Here is a 17,327-nt window from a genome sequence, read left to right as displayed (position 1 = left end):
GTAGTTTTGATTTGCATTTCCCTGATGATCAGCGATGATGAGCATCTTTTCATGTGCCTATTGGCCATCCGTGTATCTTCTTTGGAGAAATGTTTGTTCCTGTCTCCAGCCCATTTTTTGATCAGGTTGTTTGATTTTTTGTTGTTGAGTTGTGTGAGTTCTTTATATATTATGGATATTAAGCCTTTGTTGGATGTATGACTTGCAAATATTTTTTCCCAGGTAGTGGGTTTTTTTGTTTCAATCCTGTTTTCGTTTGCCTTGAAAAAGCTCTTTAGTCTGATGAAGTCCCATTTGTTTATTCTTTCTATTGTTTCCCTTCTCTGAGAAGACATGGTGTCTGAAAGGATCCTTTTAATACTGGTGTCAAAGAGTGTAGTGCCTACATTTTCTTCTAGAAGCCTTATGGTTTCAGGTCTCACCTTAGGTCTTTGATCCATTTTGAGTTTATTTTGGTGAATGGTGAGAAGGAATGGTCAATTTTCATTCTTTTCCATGTGGCTTTTCAGTTTTCCCAGCACCATTTGTTGAAAAGAGTTTCTTTTCTCCATTGTGTGCCCTCAGCTCCTTTGTCAAAGACTAGCTGTCCATGGATGTGTGGTTTTATTTCTGGGCTTTCAATTCTGTTCCATTGATCTGTGCACCTGTTTTTGTACCAGTACTGAGCTGTTTTGATTACTGTAGCTTTGTAGTATGTTTTGAAGTCAGGGATTCTGATTCCTCCTGTTTTGTTCTTTTTTCTGAGGATTGCTTTAGCAATTCGGGGTCTTTTGTTGCCCCATATGGATTTTAGGATTCTTTGTTCTAATTCTGTAAAGAATGTCATTGGGATTCTGATTGGGATAGCGTTGAATCTGTAGATTTCTTTTTTTTTTTCTTTTTTAAGATTTTTTAATATTTTTTCCCTCTTTTTCTCCCCAAAGCACCCCGGTACATAGTTGTATATTCTTCGTTGTGGGTCCTTCTAGTTGTGGCACGTGGGACGCTGCCTCAGTGTGGTTTGATGAGCAGTGCCTTGTCCGCGCCCAGGATTCGAACCAACGAAACACTGGGCTGCCAGCAGCGGTGCGCGCGAACTTAACCACTCAGCCACGGGTCCAGCCCCTGTAGATTTCTTTAGGTAGAACGGACATTTTTAACTATGTTTATTTTTCCAATCCATGTACGTGGAATGTCTTTCCACCTCCTTATGTCGTCATCCAATTCTCTCAGAAAGGCCTTGTAATTTTCATTGTATAGGTCCTTCACTTCCTTAGTTAAATTTACCCCGAGGCATTTTATTCTTTTTGTTGCGATTGTGAATGGTATTGTGTTCTTGAGTTCTTTTTCTGTAAGTTTGTTATTAGAATATAGAAATGCTACTGATTTATGCCAATTGATTTTATAGCCTGCAACTTTGCTGTAGTTGTTGATTACTTCTAAGAGTATTCCAATGGATTCTTTGGAGTTTTCTATATATAAGATCATGTCGTCTGCAAACAGCAAGAGTTTCACTTCTTCCCTCCCTATTTGGATTCCTTTTATTCCTTTTTCTTGCCTGATTGCTCTGTCCAGGACCTCCAGTACTATGTTAAATAAGAGTGGTGATAGAGGACATCCTTGTCTCATTCCTGTTTTCAGGGGGATGGCACTCAGTTTTTGCCCATTGAGTATGATGTTGGCTGTGGGCTTGTCATATATGGCCTTTATTATGTTGAGGTAGTTCCCTTCTGTGCCCATTTTGTTCAGAGTTTTTATCATAAATGGCTGTTGGATCTTGTCAAATGCTCTCTCTGCATCTATTGAGATGATCATGTGGTTTTTATTCCTCAGTTTGTTGATGTGGTGTATCACGTTGATTGATTTGTGGATGTTGAACCATCCCTGTGTCCCTGGTATGAATCCCCCTTGATCATGATGTATGATCCTATTGTTGAGTTGCTGAATTCTGGTTGCCAAAATTTTGTTTAGAATCTTTGCATCTATGTTCATCAGCGATATTGGCCTGTAGTTCTCTTTTTTCGTGGTGTCCTTGTCAGGCTTTGGTATCAGCGTGATGTTGGCCTTGTAGAATGTGTTAGGAAGTGTTCCATCCTCCCTAATTTTTTGAAATAGCTTGAAAAGGATAGGTATTAAATCCTCTCTGAAAGTTTGGTAGAATTCCCTGGGAAAGCCATCTGGTCCTGGGGTTTTATTCTTTGGGATGTTTTTGATTGCTGTTTCAATCTCTTTCCTTGTGATTGGTCTGTTCAAATTGTCTGCTGCTTCTTGAGTGAGCTTTGGGAGATTGTAGGAGTCCAAGAATTTATCCATTTCCTCTAGGTTGTCCATTTTGTTGGCATATAATTTTTCCTAGTATTCTCTTATAATCCATTGTATTTCTGCAGAGTCTGTTGTTATTTCTCCTCTTTCATTTCTGATTTTGTTTATTTGAGCTTTCTCCCTTTTTTTCTTTGCAAGTCTGGCTAGGGGTTTGTCAATTTTACTTATCTTCTCAAAGAACTAGCTCTTTGTTTCATTGATCCTTTCTACCGCCTTTTTCGTTTCAATAGCATTTATTTCTGCTCTGATTTTTATTATTTCTCTCCTGCTAAAGGTTTGGATAGAAATATTTTATGTTTAGGGGCCAGCCCCGTGGCTGAGTGGCCCGGGGTTTTGCCTGTTCCGATCCTGGGTGTGGGCATGGCACTGCTTGTTGGGCTGTGCTGGGGTGGCGTCCCACATAGTACAGCCAGAGGCACTCACAACTAGAATGTGCAGCTATGTACTGCGGGGCTTTGGGGAGAAGAAAGGGAAAAAAAAAAACAGATTGGCAACAGATATTACCTCGGTACCAATCTTTAAAAAAAATTTGTTTTATTTGCCAATAATAAGGTGTGTTTAGATTATATGTATCAACTATGATTTGGGAATCAGGTGAAAATCTTTTATTGTGAAACTTGCAATCTGTTTTTTTGTTGCATATTGAAAAATGCAAGTAATTTTTTGATTGGCAAGAGGGGGAAATATATTTAACTTGAGAAAGATGTGTTCTATTTTCTACTATAAAGAAAGCTCACATATTTAAAATTGTTGTATCCTCAGCCCTTGCCATTTTCATGTCGCCCACTCTATTGTACAAGCATGATGAATCTCACACTTTGCTTTACTGGATTCAGGAAGAAAGAAGAACTAGTAAGTATCTTAAAACATTGTAATCAATGAATAATTTTCTACAGCAAAATCAATTTAAGTGGCATCTTTTTGGTAGTTGTATTATGGTTTTATTTAAAAAATCTTGAAGGAGAAATTACTATGAATATATCAAGTTTTAAATTTTATCAAGAAACATTCTCAAGAGCCTTGTAAAGACACAAGTGTTTTGTCTAGGATGGCTGACCTATAAATTAACAGAAAAATTTCATAACTATGTCATCTGTTTAAACTATCTTTTTGTTATGTACCACACCAACCACATTATTTGAAATTTTTGTTTACACATTGCAATTTTTTGTTATGCAAGTCCATTCTTAAAGTATTCTCATTGCCCTAGAGAATTCATGGAAACTTTTTCTGATTCATAAAATTTTCTATGTTAGAGCTAAGGGGATATTACTCTAATTTTGTGGGAAGCATCTTAGTGTGATGTAACTTGATGTTAAGAAAATAATAAGTTATATGAAAGCTAGTTTAATTAACTTTTTTTGTGTGATCATCTTTACTAGCTTATTGCTATGTATAATTTTGCCTGTGCCAGTAAGGCAAATGAATTTTTAATTTTTTGACATAAAATTTATATCTCTATAAAAATTCTTATATGTACTCTTATGAATGGAAAGTATTCAGTAAATGCTAAATGAATTGTAAACATCGTTTAAAATTTTCTTCAAATTAATCATAAAGACAATATTGCTTAATTTTTCTTTTGAGGTCAGATTAGTGACATTGGTCCATCACATGGGTGGAGTTATTCGAAAAGATTGCAATTCAAAAGTTACACATTTGGTGGCAAATTGTACGCAAGGTGAAAAATTCAGGGTATGTAAACTTGGTTGTTTTTTGTATTTCAATATACCGTTATTTGGGATGGATTTATTTATAGCACTCTCATCTGTTTCTCCCACAAGTTATTAATGATCAGAAATTCAGTTTTTGCTGTATGTACATTTAGTGCAAATTTTAAATCATAGGATTATGGTCCCGTAGGTTTTAAGGAAGCAATGGATCTTGAGTTAGGTCTTGAAAGATGAGTAGGACTGTGGAGGATGGTAGATGGATAACATTTCAGACAGATGAATAATATTACTGTGAGCATTGTGAATGAGGAGGTCAGAAAGTGACGAGAGTAAGTATTTCACTCTTGTCTAAGTGGTCTTTATAAAAACAGAGCAATGTTCTTATAAAACAATTCTAAGATTTAACTTGTGAAAATTAGAACAGGAGAAAAGTACTTTTATTAGGGTTAAAATCTTAGTTTAAGATTGCACTTGAATATCTTAAAAGAGTTTATCACTTTGTTCTCACTCTCTGTCAGTGTATTTATGTGCAAATGGTAATTTTAGGGTAATCTTGAATTCCTGGGAGGTATACTCTCCAATTTATATCTAAGTGTAACTTAATCAGATGTTTTCTTCTGTAGTACTGTCTTAGGGGTCAGTGCTTCTAAGGAAGTAAACATGAAGAAAGGAGAAATAGAAATATAATAAAGATGAACTTAACTTCAGAGATAAATTTATTTAAAATAAAATAAGGAAATGGTTTTGACATCATGGAACTTGTTTTAAAGTTATTTTAACCTAAGCTGTATGATTGAAAGACAGTTTTTTGTGTTAATTTTTCTTTAATTTTGTTACAAAGCAGATGAACAATGATCTAAAGCTGTGCAAAAAAAGTATGTGTATCATTGCTTAGAATTTCTATGAATATAGTTATTTAAGGTAAAAATTCATTATAATTAATGTTTGCATTTTTAGATTGCTGTGAGCTTGGGTACTCCAATTATGAAGCCAGAATGGATTTATAAGGCTTGGGAAAGGCGGAATGAACAGTAAGTGTTTAGAAATTCCGTAGTTCATTATGAGAAAAAAACGTACTATCTCATAAAGGTAAACTCAATTACCCAAAACCCTAAATTCGTAGATAGTATAGCAAAAATGAATTTAGTTTTTGCATAGCTTAGGGAATAAAGTCTAAGATGAGCAAAGTTATAAAAAAATTATGAAAATTGAAAAACACCTGTGTTATCTTTGGACTTCACCTTGTGAAATAATTTTGATTATCACAAACATTCTAAAATTATTAGTTAATAGCTTAATGCATCTGGATGTTTAGATTGTGTTGTATTTTGTCTTATTTTGTTTGGTTACATTTTAAGTGGTGGTTGCAATTTATAACCTCGTTAAGCTTTCCAACCTCATAATTCCTTGCTGTCGTACTTCGTCATTAGTTAAGATTTCACGAAACTATAGACATAAAATTTCATGTACAGAGCAGAGGTTTGCATCTTGTAAAGATTGCCCATGATCAGATTTTGTCAGAAGTTTCTTCTGGGATGACTGAGGATACAGTGGTATTTTTTAAACTGAAGTTTTTGTGAGCATTTCAGGACCAGATGCAAAATATTTTCAATAAATGGATTATGATAAAGCCTTGAGAATTACTGTAGATTTATACATGGATATACCTAGTTTTGAATTTAAGTTAAGCTGGTTTTAGAAGAGTGTATTTTGTTTTTAGGGATTTTTGTGCATCAGTTGATGACTTTAGAAATGATTTTAAAGTTCCTCCATTTCAAGATTGCATTTTAAGTTTCCTGGGATTTTCAGATGAAGAGAAAACCAATATGGAAGAAATGACTGAAATGCAAGGTAGAATTTAGCATAATTTAAAAGTTATATGTATTTTATTTCCAACTTCGGCTTAATCACTTCCTGGTGAATATGCCTCTTTAAAAATTTGGGTTTGGAGATAGTTTGGCTTCTTTATGCTTGTATGCATTTCTTTTTTAGGAGGTAACTATTTACCAGTTGGAGATGAAAGATGCACTCACCTTGTAGTTGAAGAGAATATAGTAAAAGAACTTCCATTTGAACCTTCGAAGAAGCTTTATGTTGTGAAGCAAGAGGCAAGTAATTCTAGAATGAGATTGCTTTTTAAAAAATATTACTAGTAGCCTTTCTGAGAAACTAAATTCTTAATTAAAATGTTCTTTCTCTCACCTAGTGGTTCTGGGGAAGCATTCAAATGGATGCCCGAGCTGGAGAAACTATGTATTTATATGAAAAGGTATGCTTTTTTTGTCCCTTAGTCATTTGTTCTGTGACCTTGATTGTATAAAGATGATGGTCCATCCCAAACGAGCATGGTATAATTAGCATACAGTCAGCTTTTATATCATCTTTAGGAGTTTCAGAATAAACAATTGGATATTGAATAATAGTCTTAGGCTATGTAGATTTAAGTGAAACTATTCAGTGTAATGGACATTACTTTAATATATGTTAATTCTGTGCTAATTCTTGGTGATACCGTTATGAGCAATAACATCCCTATCTTCAGAAACTTAGAACCTTAAGGGTTCTAAGTAGATACACAAACAGTTACAGTGCAGAATGATATTTACTGTGATCAATATGTGCTAGTATTCTAACTAGCCTCACTCTGAGAGACTCAGGCAGGGTTCAAAAGAGCAGATAAATGTTGAGCCAACTTACTAGGCTAAGCTGGTAAGGAAATTCAAGTTAGACAGCAGGTGGGGGAGGCTACGAAAGCTTGAAAGTACATTAAAATGGCAAGTAGTTTAGTACAGCTTTAGAAAAGAGTATGGGAAAGAAGGCCAACAGATGAAGCTTATAGGTAGGCAGAACCAAGAAGTTTTTAATGTGTTGAAGAGTTTGGATTTTATCATGTAAGTATTGGGAGTCATTGAAGAATATTAAGGGGAGAGATGTCATTAAAAAAATGACTAGTAGTAGAATGTAGGCAAGAAAAATCCAGTCTTCATGCTGAGTCTTGGTGAAGAGTAGTATTATTCACCACAATGTGGCATAAAGGTATAGAAGCAGGCTTTAGGGGAAATTTACTTTTGAATGGAATGTTGAAGATGAGGTGTGGATTTATTATGTTTCTATAAAATCTAAATAGGTACTATATTGTGTTCTCTTCTGACTCTTCTGTTCTCAGTGTAAGGTTCTTAATATAAAGTTTAAAAAAATGCTTTAGGTTATGGGAAAGACCTCTTAAAATCAAGCATTATTTGACAAATATTGGTGAGTGCTATGTCCAGGTACTGTGCTGAATGCTAGGGATACAGTGAACAAAATACGAGTGGTCCCTGCCCTCCTGGAGTTTATGACCTAATGGGGCAGTAGACAGTAGGCCAGCTTACAGATGAATGTGTACTGGTGAGAGTGCTATGAAGAAAAGGAGTGAGGTGCTGGGGCTTAGACAATTACATTGGTCCCTTGACTATCATATTTTATGAGGCTTCTGAATTACCTGGCAGAGTGTATAGTTGTAGAATTATTGTGCAAAATCCAGATTTTGTCAGACTCATAAATATATTTTTCTTTTGTTTCTGTCTCAGTAAAGAGCCATGGAAGTAAAATTGAGCTTTTGTGCTTTTCATTGCAGGCTAATACACCTGAGCTCAAGAAATCAGTGTCACTGCTTTCTCTAAATACCCCAAACAGCAATCGCAAAAGACGTCGTTTAAAAGAGACACTTGCTCAGCTTTCGAGAGAGACAGACATGTCACCTTTCCCTCCCCGTAAGCGCCCGTCTGCTGAACATTCCCTTTCTATAGGATCACTCCTAGATATCTCCAATACACCAGAGTCTAGCATTAACTATGGAGGTAATTCACATTTTTAAAAATTTATCTTTACAATTTAGTGGAATGGTATGATTAATAGAATATTGATAGATCCCTACTATAGTAAATATGAAAGGCTCTGCTTTTAACTACCTTTCTTCTAGCTGAGGAGAAAAGGCACATGAAAATGCTTCCATTTAATGGTGTTTAGTATATGCTAAGTGCTTTATATTTTGAGTATTTATAACTCTTTTCATTACCCCTATTTTACAAATGACTAGACTGAGGATAGAGAAGTCACTTGTCTAGGGTCACAGAGCTAGAAAGTGATAGAGCTGTTCAAAGAGCAGATTCTTAACACTAGCTAAAAAAAAGTCACATAGGATGTCACATGCTTTATGGAGAAAATAGGTACAATGAAGTCAGGGGAGGGTGAGTTCAATTTGTCCTCAGCTGATACAGGAAGGCTCATACAATTAACTCTTCTCTCTTGATCATCAATTTTTCCCTCTATTTTTGTTTTTTTTCTGTACGTAAATATGTTGTGTTTTCTAGATTTAAGAAACAATCAAAACCTCCCCCTTGACCGCATGACCCTCTCCATTTACTATCCCATTTCCCTCTTCCATTTCACATGAGTATTCTTCAGAAAATTACCTTGATCCATCATCTCAATTCCTTGCTTTTTCATTCTGTTTTCAACCCATTCCAGTTGAACTTCAGTCCCTACTATGTGAAATTGCTCTTGCTGGGGAGACTGACAGTTTTTAGGCAATCAGTAGCATTCAGCACATGAACAGCTCCTCCTTCCTGGATGCATTTTTTTCTCTTGGCTTGCGTGTACATCACTCGTTTCTCATTCTTCTTTGCCTAACTTCTCTCTCCACCTCTACATGATGAATGTTATTCCTAAGTTATTCTCTATTGTATTCTCCCTAAATGATCTCATTTAATTCTATGGCTTCAAAAATCTTTTAATGCTGATGACTTCCAAATTTGTCTTCTCTCTCTAACTGCCTGCTCGATACCAGCCTTGTTCATGTCTAATACACATCTTAAACTTAACATAATCAAATTAGAACTCCTGGTTCTGTCTACCACTCTTAGCTCTATTCCTTTGTCACCCTTTAATCAGCCTTTTCTATAAAAAAGATCTCTCTTAGAGATTGCAGTGTTATTCTAAGTGGTCTTTTTATATCCATATTTGCCTTTCTACATGCAGCACTTAGGTCTCTAAAAGTATATAAATTAGATCATGCCACTCCTCTGCTTAACGTCATTCAGTAGCTTTGTATTACTATAGCTTTCAAGTATGTATGTAATCCTTTCTCACCTACCTCTAAGCTTTTGTGGTATCCTACTCTCCAATAATGTTCTCTAAGCTTCAGTCGCACTATCTTTCTGATTGTTCGAATATTTCTACTACATCCATACCTCAGGAACTTTATACTTGCTCTCTCTGCCTTAAAGAAATCTTACTAGGTTCTCTATAAAGTTAAGTCCCTGTTCTACCACTGCTTCTGACTAACTCATTACCTGGTTGTCTTCACTAGTAATCGCTGTTAGGAATTATGGTTTTTGTTTACTTCTTTATTATTTTATTTGCTTCACCAGAATGTAAGCTTTAAGAGAACAAGAACTTGTCTATCTTATTCTCTGCTTTATTCCCAGTGCCTAGTGTAGGTACCCACTAAATATTCATGGAAGGAATTGAAAGTCAATTTAAGGTAGGCCCAGGAAACTAAGGTGGATTTGAGAATATATGAGGAGCAGGAATAGAGATAACAGTATATAAATTGAATTTCTAGGAAATAGTGAACAGGTCAGTTTTCTTGGAATATGGAAGAGTAATAGTTAAATTAGAAAGTTAATTGGAGCCTAATATTAGGGGACTTTGAAATCAGACAGATATATCTGAACTGTGTATTTTCATCAACAAAGAACTTTAGAAACTCTTAAGCAGCAGAGTAATTGATTGAATATATAGTTTGTATGGATTATTCTGAAGAATGATTAGAAGGAAGGCAGTTTAGAGATAGCTGAGCCATGAAGTGATAAGGCCCTGAACCTAGGGTTGGTGATGGTTGGAAAGAAATAAGAAATGCTGGGGAAATATTGATAGAATGGAGTGATAGGAAGGGAATAAGAGGAGATGACGGCAAAGTATTAAATGGAAGAAATGTTACCTTGGCAAAAATGGGACATTTATGTTTTGGAGGAATATAGTGTAGTTTTAGGGAAAATCTAGGTTAAATTGAGATGGAAATGTCCTGTAGGCATTTGGAAAAGTGGAACCAGGTTCTTGGGCAGGGGAATATGGTTAGATACAGAGACCTGAGAATTTACTGGTCCTATAATCATGGTGGACTTAAGGGACTAGGAGTGGTAGGAGCTGATCATAAAGGACTGAAACCTGAATATGCAGTTTAGTGGACAAGAGAAGAAAAGTGAACCACTAAGAAAACAGACATGACAACTATACTAATGTACCAGGTACTCTATGTAGTAGAATCCCCAGTCTGTAGATCAGTGCCTACAGACAATAATTAAATTTGTATCAGCATATGTCAGTTTTTTCCCCTTGAAGCATCCTGTAATGGTCGAGGCTCCTGGGTCTGGTGAGAATAGCCTGGATTATGTATGACAAGTGGGGAATTCTTTGGAGTCAGTTATCTTTAAAAAGCCTTCAAAACTCCATAGTACACATGCTGGTTTTAGTAGTGCTTAAAGTTACCATTGAGTAAAATTGGTATGCTGAGACTCTATTGCCTTCATTCCTTTTCCTATTGAAAAGCTTTCTATTAGGAGTTTCTGTAATAGCGTTGAAATATTGTAACCATATTAATAGTAAGAAAATGTATTTTAAGATTATATGAAATTTCATTTTTTAAAAAATTTTTCTTAAAATACATATAAAATATACTAATGCATCCTCCTTCCACTTTGGGTTGGACTGGATTTTTAAAAAAAAAATTGTTTTTGTTTTTTTGCTGAGGAAGATTAGCCCTGAACTAACATCTGTTGCCAATCTTCTTTTTTTGCTTGAGGATGGTTAGCCCTTAGCTAGCATCTGTGCCAGTCTTCCTCTGTTTTTTTATATGTGGATCACCGCCACAGCATGGCTGACACGTGGTGTAAGTCTGTGCCTGGGATCCAAACCTGGGAAGCCAGGTTGCTGAAGCGGAACACACTGAACTTAACCACTGGGCCACGGGGCTGGCCCCTGGACTGGATGTTTTATTTTATAAGATACTTTGAACTAACAAAGAACTTGCAGTTGATGTTGGAGATTTTTGAGGGAGGCTTTCTCTGTATATACAGGGAAAGTTTTTCATTATTCTATTTGTGTAATCATAACAACCTTTTCCTCCTTTTTCAACTTAAATATTTTTATATGTTGCTTTCTATTTTATTATTTAAGCTTTTTATTTTGAAAACATTTCAGGTTGCAAAAATAGTATAAAGATTCCTGTACTCAGATTTCCCAAATGTAAATAATCTGCTATTTGCTTTAGCATTCGTTCTCTCTTTTTTTCAACACACACACACGTAGTTTTTATATCTGTGGTGTTTGAGAGTAAGTTGCAGATGATATGCCTTTACCTCTAAATACTTAAATTTGTATTTTGCAAAATTTGAGGACGTTTCTTAGATAACTACGGTACAAGTATTGTAATTAGGAAATTAACATTAATACTATGATCTACTCTATAGACCTTCAGATTTTACCAGTTGTTTCATTAAAGCCCTAATGTCTTTTTTTTCTTTTGAGAAAGATTAGTCCTGAGCTAACATCTGCCAGTCCTCTTTTTGCTGAGGAAGACTGGTCCTGAGCTAACATTTGTGCCCATCTTCCTCTATTTTATATGTGAGATGCTTGCCACAGCATGGCTTGACAAGCGGTGCATAGGTCCGCACCGAGGATCTGAACCAGCCAGCCCCGGGCCGCCGAAGCAGAGCACATGAACTTAACCGCTGTGCTACTGGGCTGGCCCAATGCCCTAATGTCTTTTTCAGCAAAAGAAAATAGTTTTTTTTTCTGGTTTAGGATACAATTCAGGATCACATATTGTTATCTCTCCCTAGTCTCTTCTAACCTGGATCAGTGTCTTGATCATTCTTTGTCTTTAATGACCTTGCCATTTTTGAAGAGTTTGGGCAATTTGTTCAGTAGAATGTGAATTTGGAGTCATTGGTATTTTTGACCATTATGTTTTTCTGGCGTTATCCTGTAAGGAAATTATACTTTAATGAAAATCTGTATGGTGGTATATTTATGAGAGTAGGTATCCTTCTCTTTCTTTCTGTTAAATATGTACAATGTTTGGTACTTATATCTGGCTTCCATTTTAAATCTTTCCTTCTTTTTACCTTTTAGAAACCCCAAAGTCCTGTACTAAGTCTTCTAAAAATTCCACTCCAGTTCCCTCAAAGCAGTCAGCCAGGTGGCAAGTTGCAAAAGAGCTCTATCAGACTGAAAGTAATTATGTAAATATATTGGCCACAATCATTCAGGTAAGAGTTTGGTTGCAAAGTGATCTCTGTTCCAGTGTTCTTAAGAAATCTAAGAGATGTTATTTCTTACAAGAAAATTATGTAAGCATAGAATTTGAACATAGATATTAAAAATGAAAATGTGTGACAGAAACTGCCGTTAGAGAAATGCCCTAACTATAATAGTAGCTTTTATTCATGCAAAAATAGCACCATTTTTAATAGTGACTTTAAAGAGGGAAGGATCCTCAGTAGATGCTCTTAGAGCGGACTGAGTTTGATGCTGCGTTTATATTTATATTTGAAAGTGGTAGGTAAGTTTCTGAAAGTATGTGTTCCAGAGTCATTGCTTTCTGTAGTACTGTATATCTGTGAAAAAGCAGGAGCCATGAAGCATAGCACTATGGATGTCAGTAATTTTTTCCAATAATTCTTTTGTGTCAAGTTTTCTTAAAGTATGCAGTGGTTAGTCATAAATAAATGTTAACTCATTACTTACCAATATTAAATGTACTATGAAGTTATTTCTGAAGAAAAACAATTGTGATGAGTCCCTGTAAGATGTTTGAAGAAGATATTAAGGAATCAACCAAAATTCTAAGTTCTGAAAAACACAGTAACAGAACATTATTTGGAATCTGTAGAAAGAAGGAATAAATTTGTTTTAGGTGATGAAGGAGAGAGTTTGTCAGGAAAATAAAGTTCATACCAGTAAGCATGTCTTTGAATAGAAAAATGATAGGGAGTTTCTGTTTGTGTTTGATTTTTGACTGACCTCTATCTGAGTTCTTAATTTAACTCCTTGAAGTCCAATAGAATAGCCTGTAGTTGCTGTGCCATCGATAGAGTGCATGGTTAAGAAATGGAAAGACTTCTTTGTTGGTAATCATGGAGAGGTTATTCTTCACAGTTAATTTGTTTAGCAATAGTCAGGGTTTTATGAGGCCCTCTGCTGTTTTAAAGTTCACTTGTTTCAAGTCAGCTTTGCTTTTCTTCCTCAAGGGAAATCATCCTAGATGAGTTTCTTATTGAAGTTTTTATAGTCAGCCAAAATGTAGTTGTGTAGCAGACAATCCCTTTTGGTGTATACTGTTCATGTACTTCCATAGCATTTATTACCTAGAAATGTAAATCCTTTCAGACCACGGTAAATGCACTGGAGTTTCAGAATTCTAATTTGCGTATCAATTAAATTCACTAAAACTCCTTTTAAAAAAGCTCTTGGAATTATTAGACTGTAGACAAAGTTTCATATCGTTATGCTTATTATAAAGTCACCTAAGGTTTTATTTAAAAAATTGTGGTCTAGGGGCCGGCCCCATGGCTGAGTGGTTAAGTTTGTGGGCTCTCCTTTCGCAGCCCAGGGTTTCCCTGGTTCAGATCCTGGGCACGGACATGGCACCACTCATTAGGCCTTGCTGAGGCTGCCTCCCACATAGCACAACCAGAAGGACTTAAAACTAGAATTTACAACTATGTACTAGCGGCCTTTGGGAGAAGAAGAAAGAAAGAAAAACAAAGAAGATTGGCAACAGATTTTGGCTCAGGTGCCAATCTTAAAAAGAAAAAAAGATTGTGCTTTAAATTCATAATATTTTTCTCTTTTAAGCTTTGCTTTAGGACTAATGTGTTCTTTTTTTAAAAAAATTGGATTTGGAATAACTTTAGCCCCCAAATTAAATATCCCGAAGCTTCTTTATTTATTCTATATAATACTTGGGTGCCTGTTAATATAAAGTATTGTGCCAGGTGATAAAGAGGATTCCTGTTTTAAAGGAGCTTTGACTGGAAGAGGACGTAAAACATGCATACCTAATTATAATACCAAGTAGAGGGTTATGAACATCATGGGGGAGGTTTATTGAGGTATTTCGAGATTTATGAAGTAAGAGGTGTACTCTCTTTCAGCTTAGAGAAGATGTTGGGCTGGAGTTTTCGCTAGGTTGAAAGTTGGAACGAGCGTCATAAAGAAGATAAAAATTGAAGTGAATTTTAAAGTTATGAGTATGATTGGTACATAGAATATGCATGGGAAGTGTATTTGAGATTGCACAAACAATACAGACAACTGAAGATGTGTATTATTCAAGGTGTTTTGAGTGGTCCAGTGGGATTAGAGTTTAGGGTGGGGTGTGGATACCGTGAGAGTTGAGGTAAAACTGCCCCTGTCGGACCGGAGAAGGGCTTTGTCTAGTGTTCTTTGTCTTCTGTAAGCTATAGGAGAATTTTAGATGGAAAGGGGAAGATGACATCATCTGACTTATATTTTAGACAGATAACTTAGTTCACTTTGAAGGAGGTATTGAAGAGGGGAGATTGTGGGGGCAAGGAGGCCAACTTGGAGGTTATTTCAGCAGTCTTGGTTAGAGATTTTGGGGACCTGAACTTCTTAGGATATTAGCAAAAATGAAAAAGGATAGATTTGAGAAATATTGGTAAGGTAGAATCAATAGTTTTTGGCTATCTAGTTTTATATGGAGGATTAAACAGAACTCTTTACGATAGTTTAACATGTCTTAAGACTACTGAGAGATTTTAATGAAGCTTGATGTATTTTGGTTATCTGAATATTTTTGTGTAGGATTTTTACTTAAATGTTGACTAGATAAAGGAATGTTTATAAATGATTACAAATATCTTTGAAACCTCTATTGTTTTTTCCTGTTCCCATTTCTTCCCCTCCGCTCAGAGATAATCATTATCCAGAATTTTGTGCTTGTCATTTCCCTTTGTGTAGGAAAACAAATTATATAAATGTAACCATATTTATATATTTTTATTGCCTTGCATTTTTCTGCTTGATAGAAATATTCTTGAGACACATCTGTGTTGTTGTATGTAGCTGTAATTCATTTTCCTGTATGAATATGTCAGTTTATTTAACTTTTATTATTTATTTATTTTTTTGCTTGAGGAAGATTGGCCCTGAGCTAACATCTGTGCCAGTCTTCCTCTATTTTGTGTGTGAATTGCCACCATAGCATGGCTGTCAATGAGTGGTGTAGGTCTGTGCCCAGGAACTGAAGTAGTGTTTGACTTTATAAGAAACTGTGAAACCTTGTTTCAGAGGGGCTATACAGTTTTGCATTTCCACCAGCCATGTGTGAGACTTCCAGTTGCTCACACCCTCACCAGTACTTAATATTATCATTTTTTTATTTTAGCCATTTAAATAGGTGTGTAGAGCTATCCCATTGTGGTTGATTTTCATTTCTATAATAACTAACGATGTTGAACATCTATTCTTGGCCTTATATGACATCTGTAAATATTTTTTGTTGAAATAACTGTAATTTTTCCCATTTTTAATTGGGTTGTTTCCTTTATGAGTTCTGAGAATTCTTTATATATTTTGATTTCCTTTCTGAGTTCTGAGAATTCTTTATATATTTTGGATACTAGTCCTGTGTCAGATATATGATTTGCAAATATTTTTTCCTAGTCTATAGCGTGTCTTCTCATTCTAAGTCTTTGCAGAGAAAACGTTTTTAATTTTGACGAAGTCCAATTTATTACCTTTTTTCTTTTATAGATCATACTTTTGATTTCATATTTAAAAACTCTTTACCTAAGTCTAAATCAGAAGATTTTCTCCTATGTTTTTTTCTAAATGTGTCATACTTTTAGATTTTTTGTTTAGGTCTGTGATCCATTTTGAGTTAATTTTTGTGTAAGGTGTTATATTGAGGCTGAGGTTCATTTTTTTGCCTGTGGCAAGTCCTGTTTTACTACCATTTGTTGAACAACTAGCCCTCCTCATTTGAATTGCTTTTGCACCTTTGTCAAAAATTATTTGGCCATATTTTCGTGGGTTTGTTTCTGGGCTTTATTCTGTTCTGTTGATCTTGTATGTTTCTCCTTTCACCAGAACCACACAGTCTTCAATACCGCAGCTTTATAGTAAGAAGTTACTTTGCCTTTCCATATACATTTTTAGAATCAGCTTTTCTTTATCTACAAAATCCTGGAATTTTGAGAGGCATTGGGTTAAATCCGGAGATCACTTTGGGAGAGAACTGACATTCTTACTGTATTGAGTCTTTAATTTATGACCATATGTCTTCATTTATTTATGTCGTCTTTGATTTGTTTCATCAGCATTCTGATGTAGTTTTCAGCTTCATGTACGTTTTATTACATTTATACTTATTTTAATTTTTTATTGTAGGTGGCACTACTTTTTTTTTTTTTAAAGATTTTGTTTTTTCCCTTTTTCTCCCCAAAGCCCCCCAGTACATAGTTGTATATTCTTCATTATGGGTCCTTCTAGTTGTGGCATGTGGGACGCTGCCTCAGCGTGGTTTGATGAGTAGTGCCATGTCCGCGCCCAGGATTTGAACCAACGAAACACTGGGCCGCCTGCAGCGGAGCGTGCGAACTTAACCGCTCGGCCATGGGACCAGCCCCTAGGTGGCACTACTTTTTAAATTTTGGTTTTCATTTGGTTTTAGTATATAGGAATGTGGGATATAGAAATACGAGCCTTGTATGTGTGTGCGCGCATGCATGCTGACCTAGTATCCTGTGACCTTGCTAACTAAGCTCACTTATCACTAGTTCTAGGAGTTTTTTTCCTTTTATTTTTTTCGATTGATACAACCAACAACATGGATTCAAACGGGTCTTCTAGCTTCAAATCCAGTCTCTTTCCCCTAAACCAAGTTTCTGTGCTACCATTTCAAAACATTTAGTACTTGCATTAAGTATATGTCTGGAAATGATTGATTGCTTATTGCTTTCTTCCTTAGTAATTTGAATAAAAAAGTAGAAATTACTCCTATATCATACTAATAATGATTTGTAGAACTGTGATAAACTTTTATTAGATTCTAAGATAACATTTTATTATAAGAGTATATATACACACATACACAGATATATAAATAGGATAAATTAGAACAGAAAATGTTATGAGAAAAAATGGTCTCAAATTTAGGGAGAAGTATTTTTTTAATTCCATTTTTCTTTCCCATCAACATCTCATCTCTCCTTTGTCGTTGTCTATATGTCAGCTTTTTTTTTCCTTTTGCCCACAGTCTACCTAAACTAGTCTCTTTTTACC

The 17,327-nt window shown here is 35.3% G+C and overlaps 1 protein-coding gene across 11 annotated transcripts in view; it reads left to right on the top strand.

Annotated features, from left to right (window-relative positions):
• Positions 1-17,327, top strand: part of ECT2 (epithelial cell transforming 2) — a 104,999-nt gene that overhangs the window by 45,196 nt on the left and 42,476 nt on the right. For all 11 annotated transcript variants that reach the window (XM_070509431.1, XM_070509432.1, XM_070509436.1 and 8 more), the window contains 8 exons: positions 3,064-3,153; positions 3,889-3,996; positions 4,932-5,005; positions 5,695-5,825; positions 5,967-6,082; positions 6,181-6,243; positions 7,591-7,813; positions 12,150-12,286. In XM_070509431.1, the coding sequence (XP_070365532.1) occupies positions 3,064-3,153; positions 3,889-3,996; positions 4,932-5,005; positions 5,695-5,825; positions 5,967-6,082; positions 6,181-6,243; positions 7,591-7,813; positions 12,150-12,286 (942 nt within the window). The remainder of the gene's footprint in view (positions 1-3,063; positions 3,154-3,888; positions 3,997-4,931; positions 5,006-5,694; positions 5,826-5,966; positions 6,083-6,180; positions 6,244-7,590; positions 7,814-12,149; positions 12,287-17,327) is intronic.

This window comes from Equus asinus, chromosome 5, assembly GCF_041296235.1.
Source record: "Equus asinus isolate D_3611 breed Donkey chromosome 5, EquAss-T2T_v2, whole genome shotgun sequence".
NCBI classification, from domain to species: Eukaryota; Metazoa; Chordata; class Mammalia; order Perissodactyla; family Equidae; genus Equus; species Equus asinus.
This window is presented reverse-complemented; position numbering and strand designations above follow the sequence as displayed.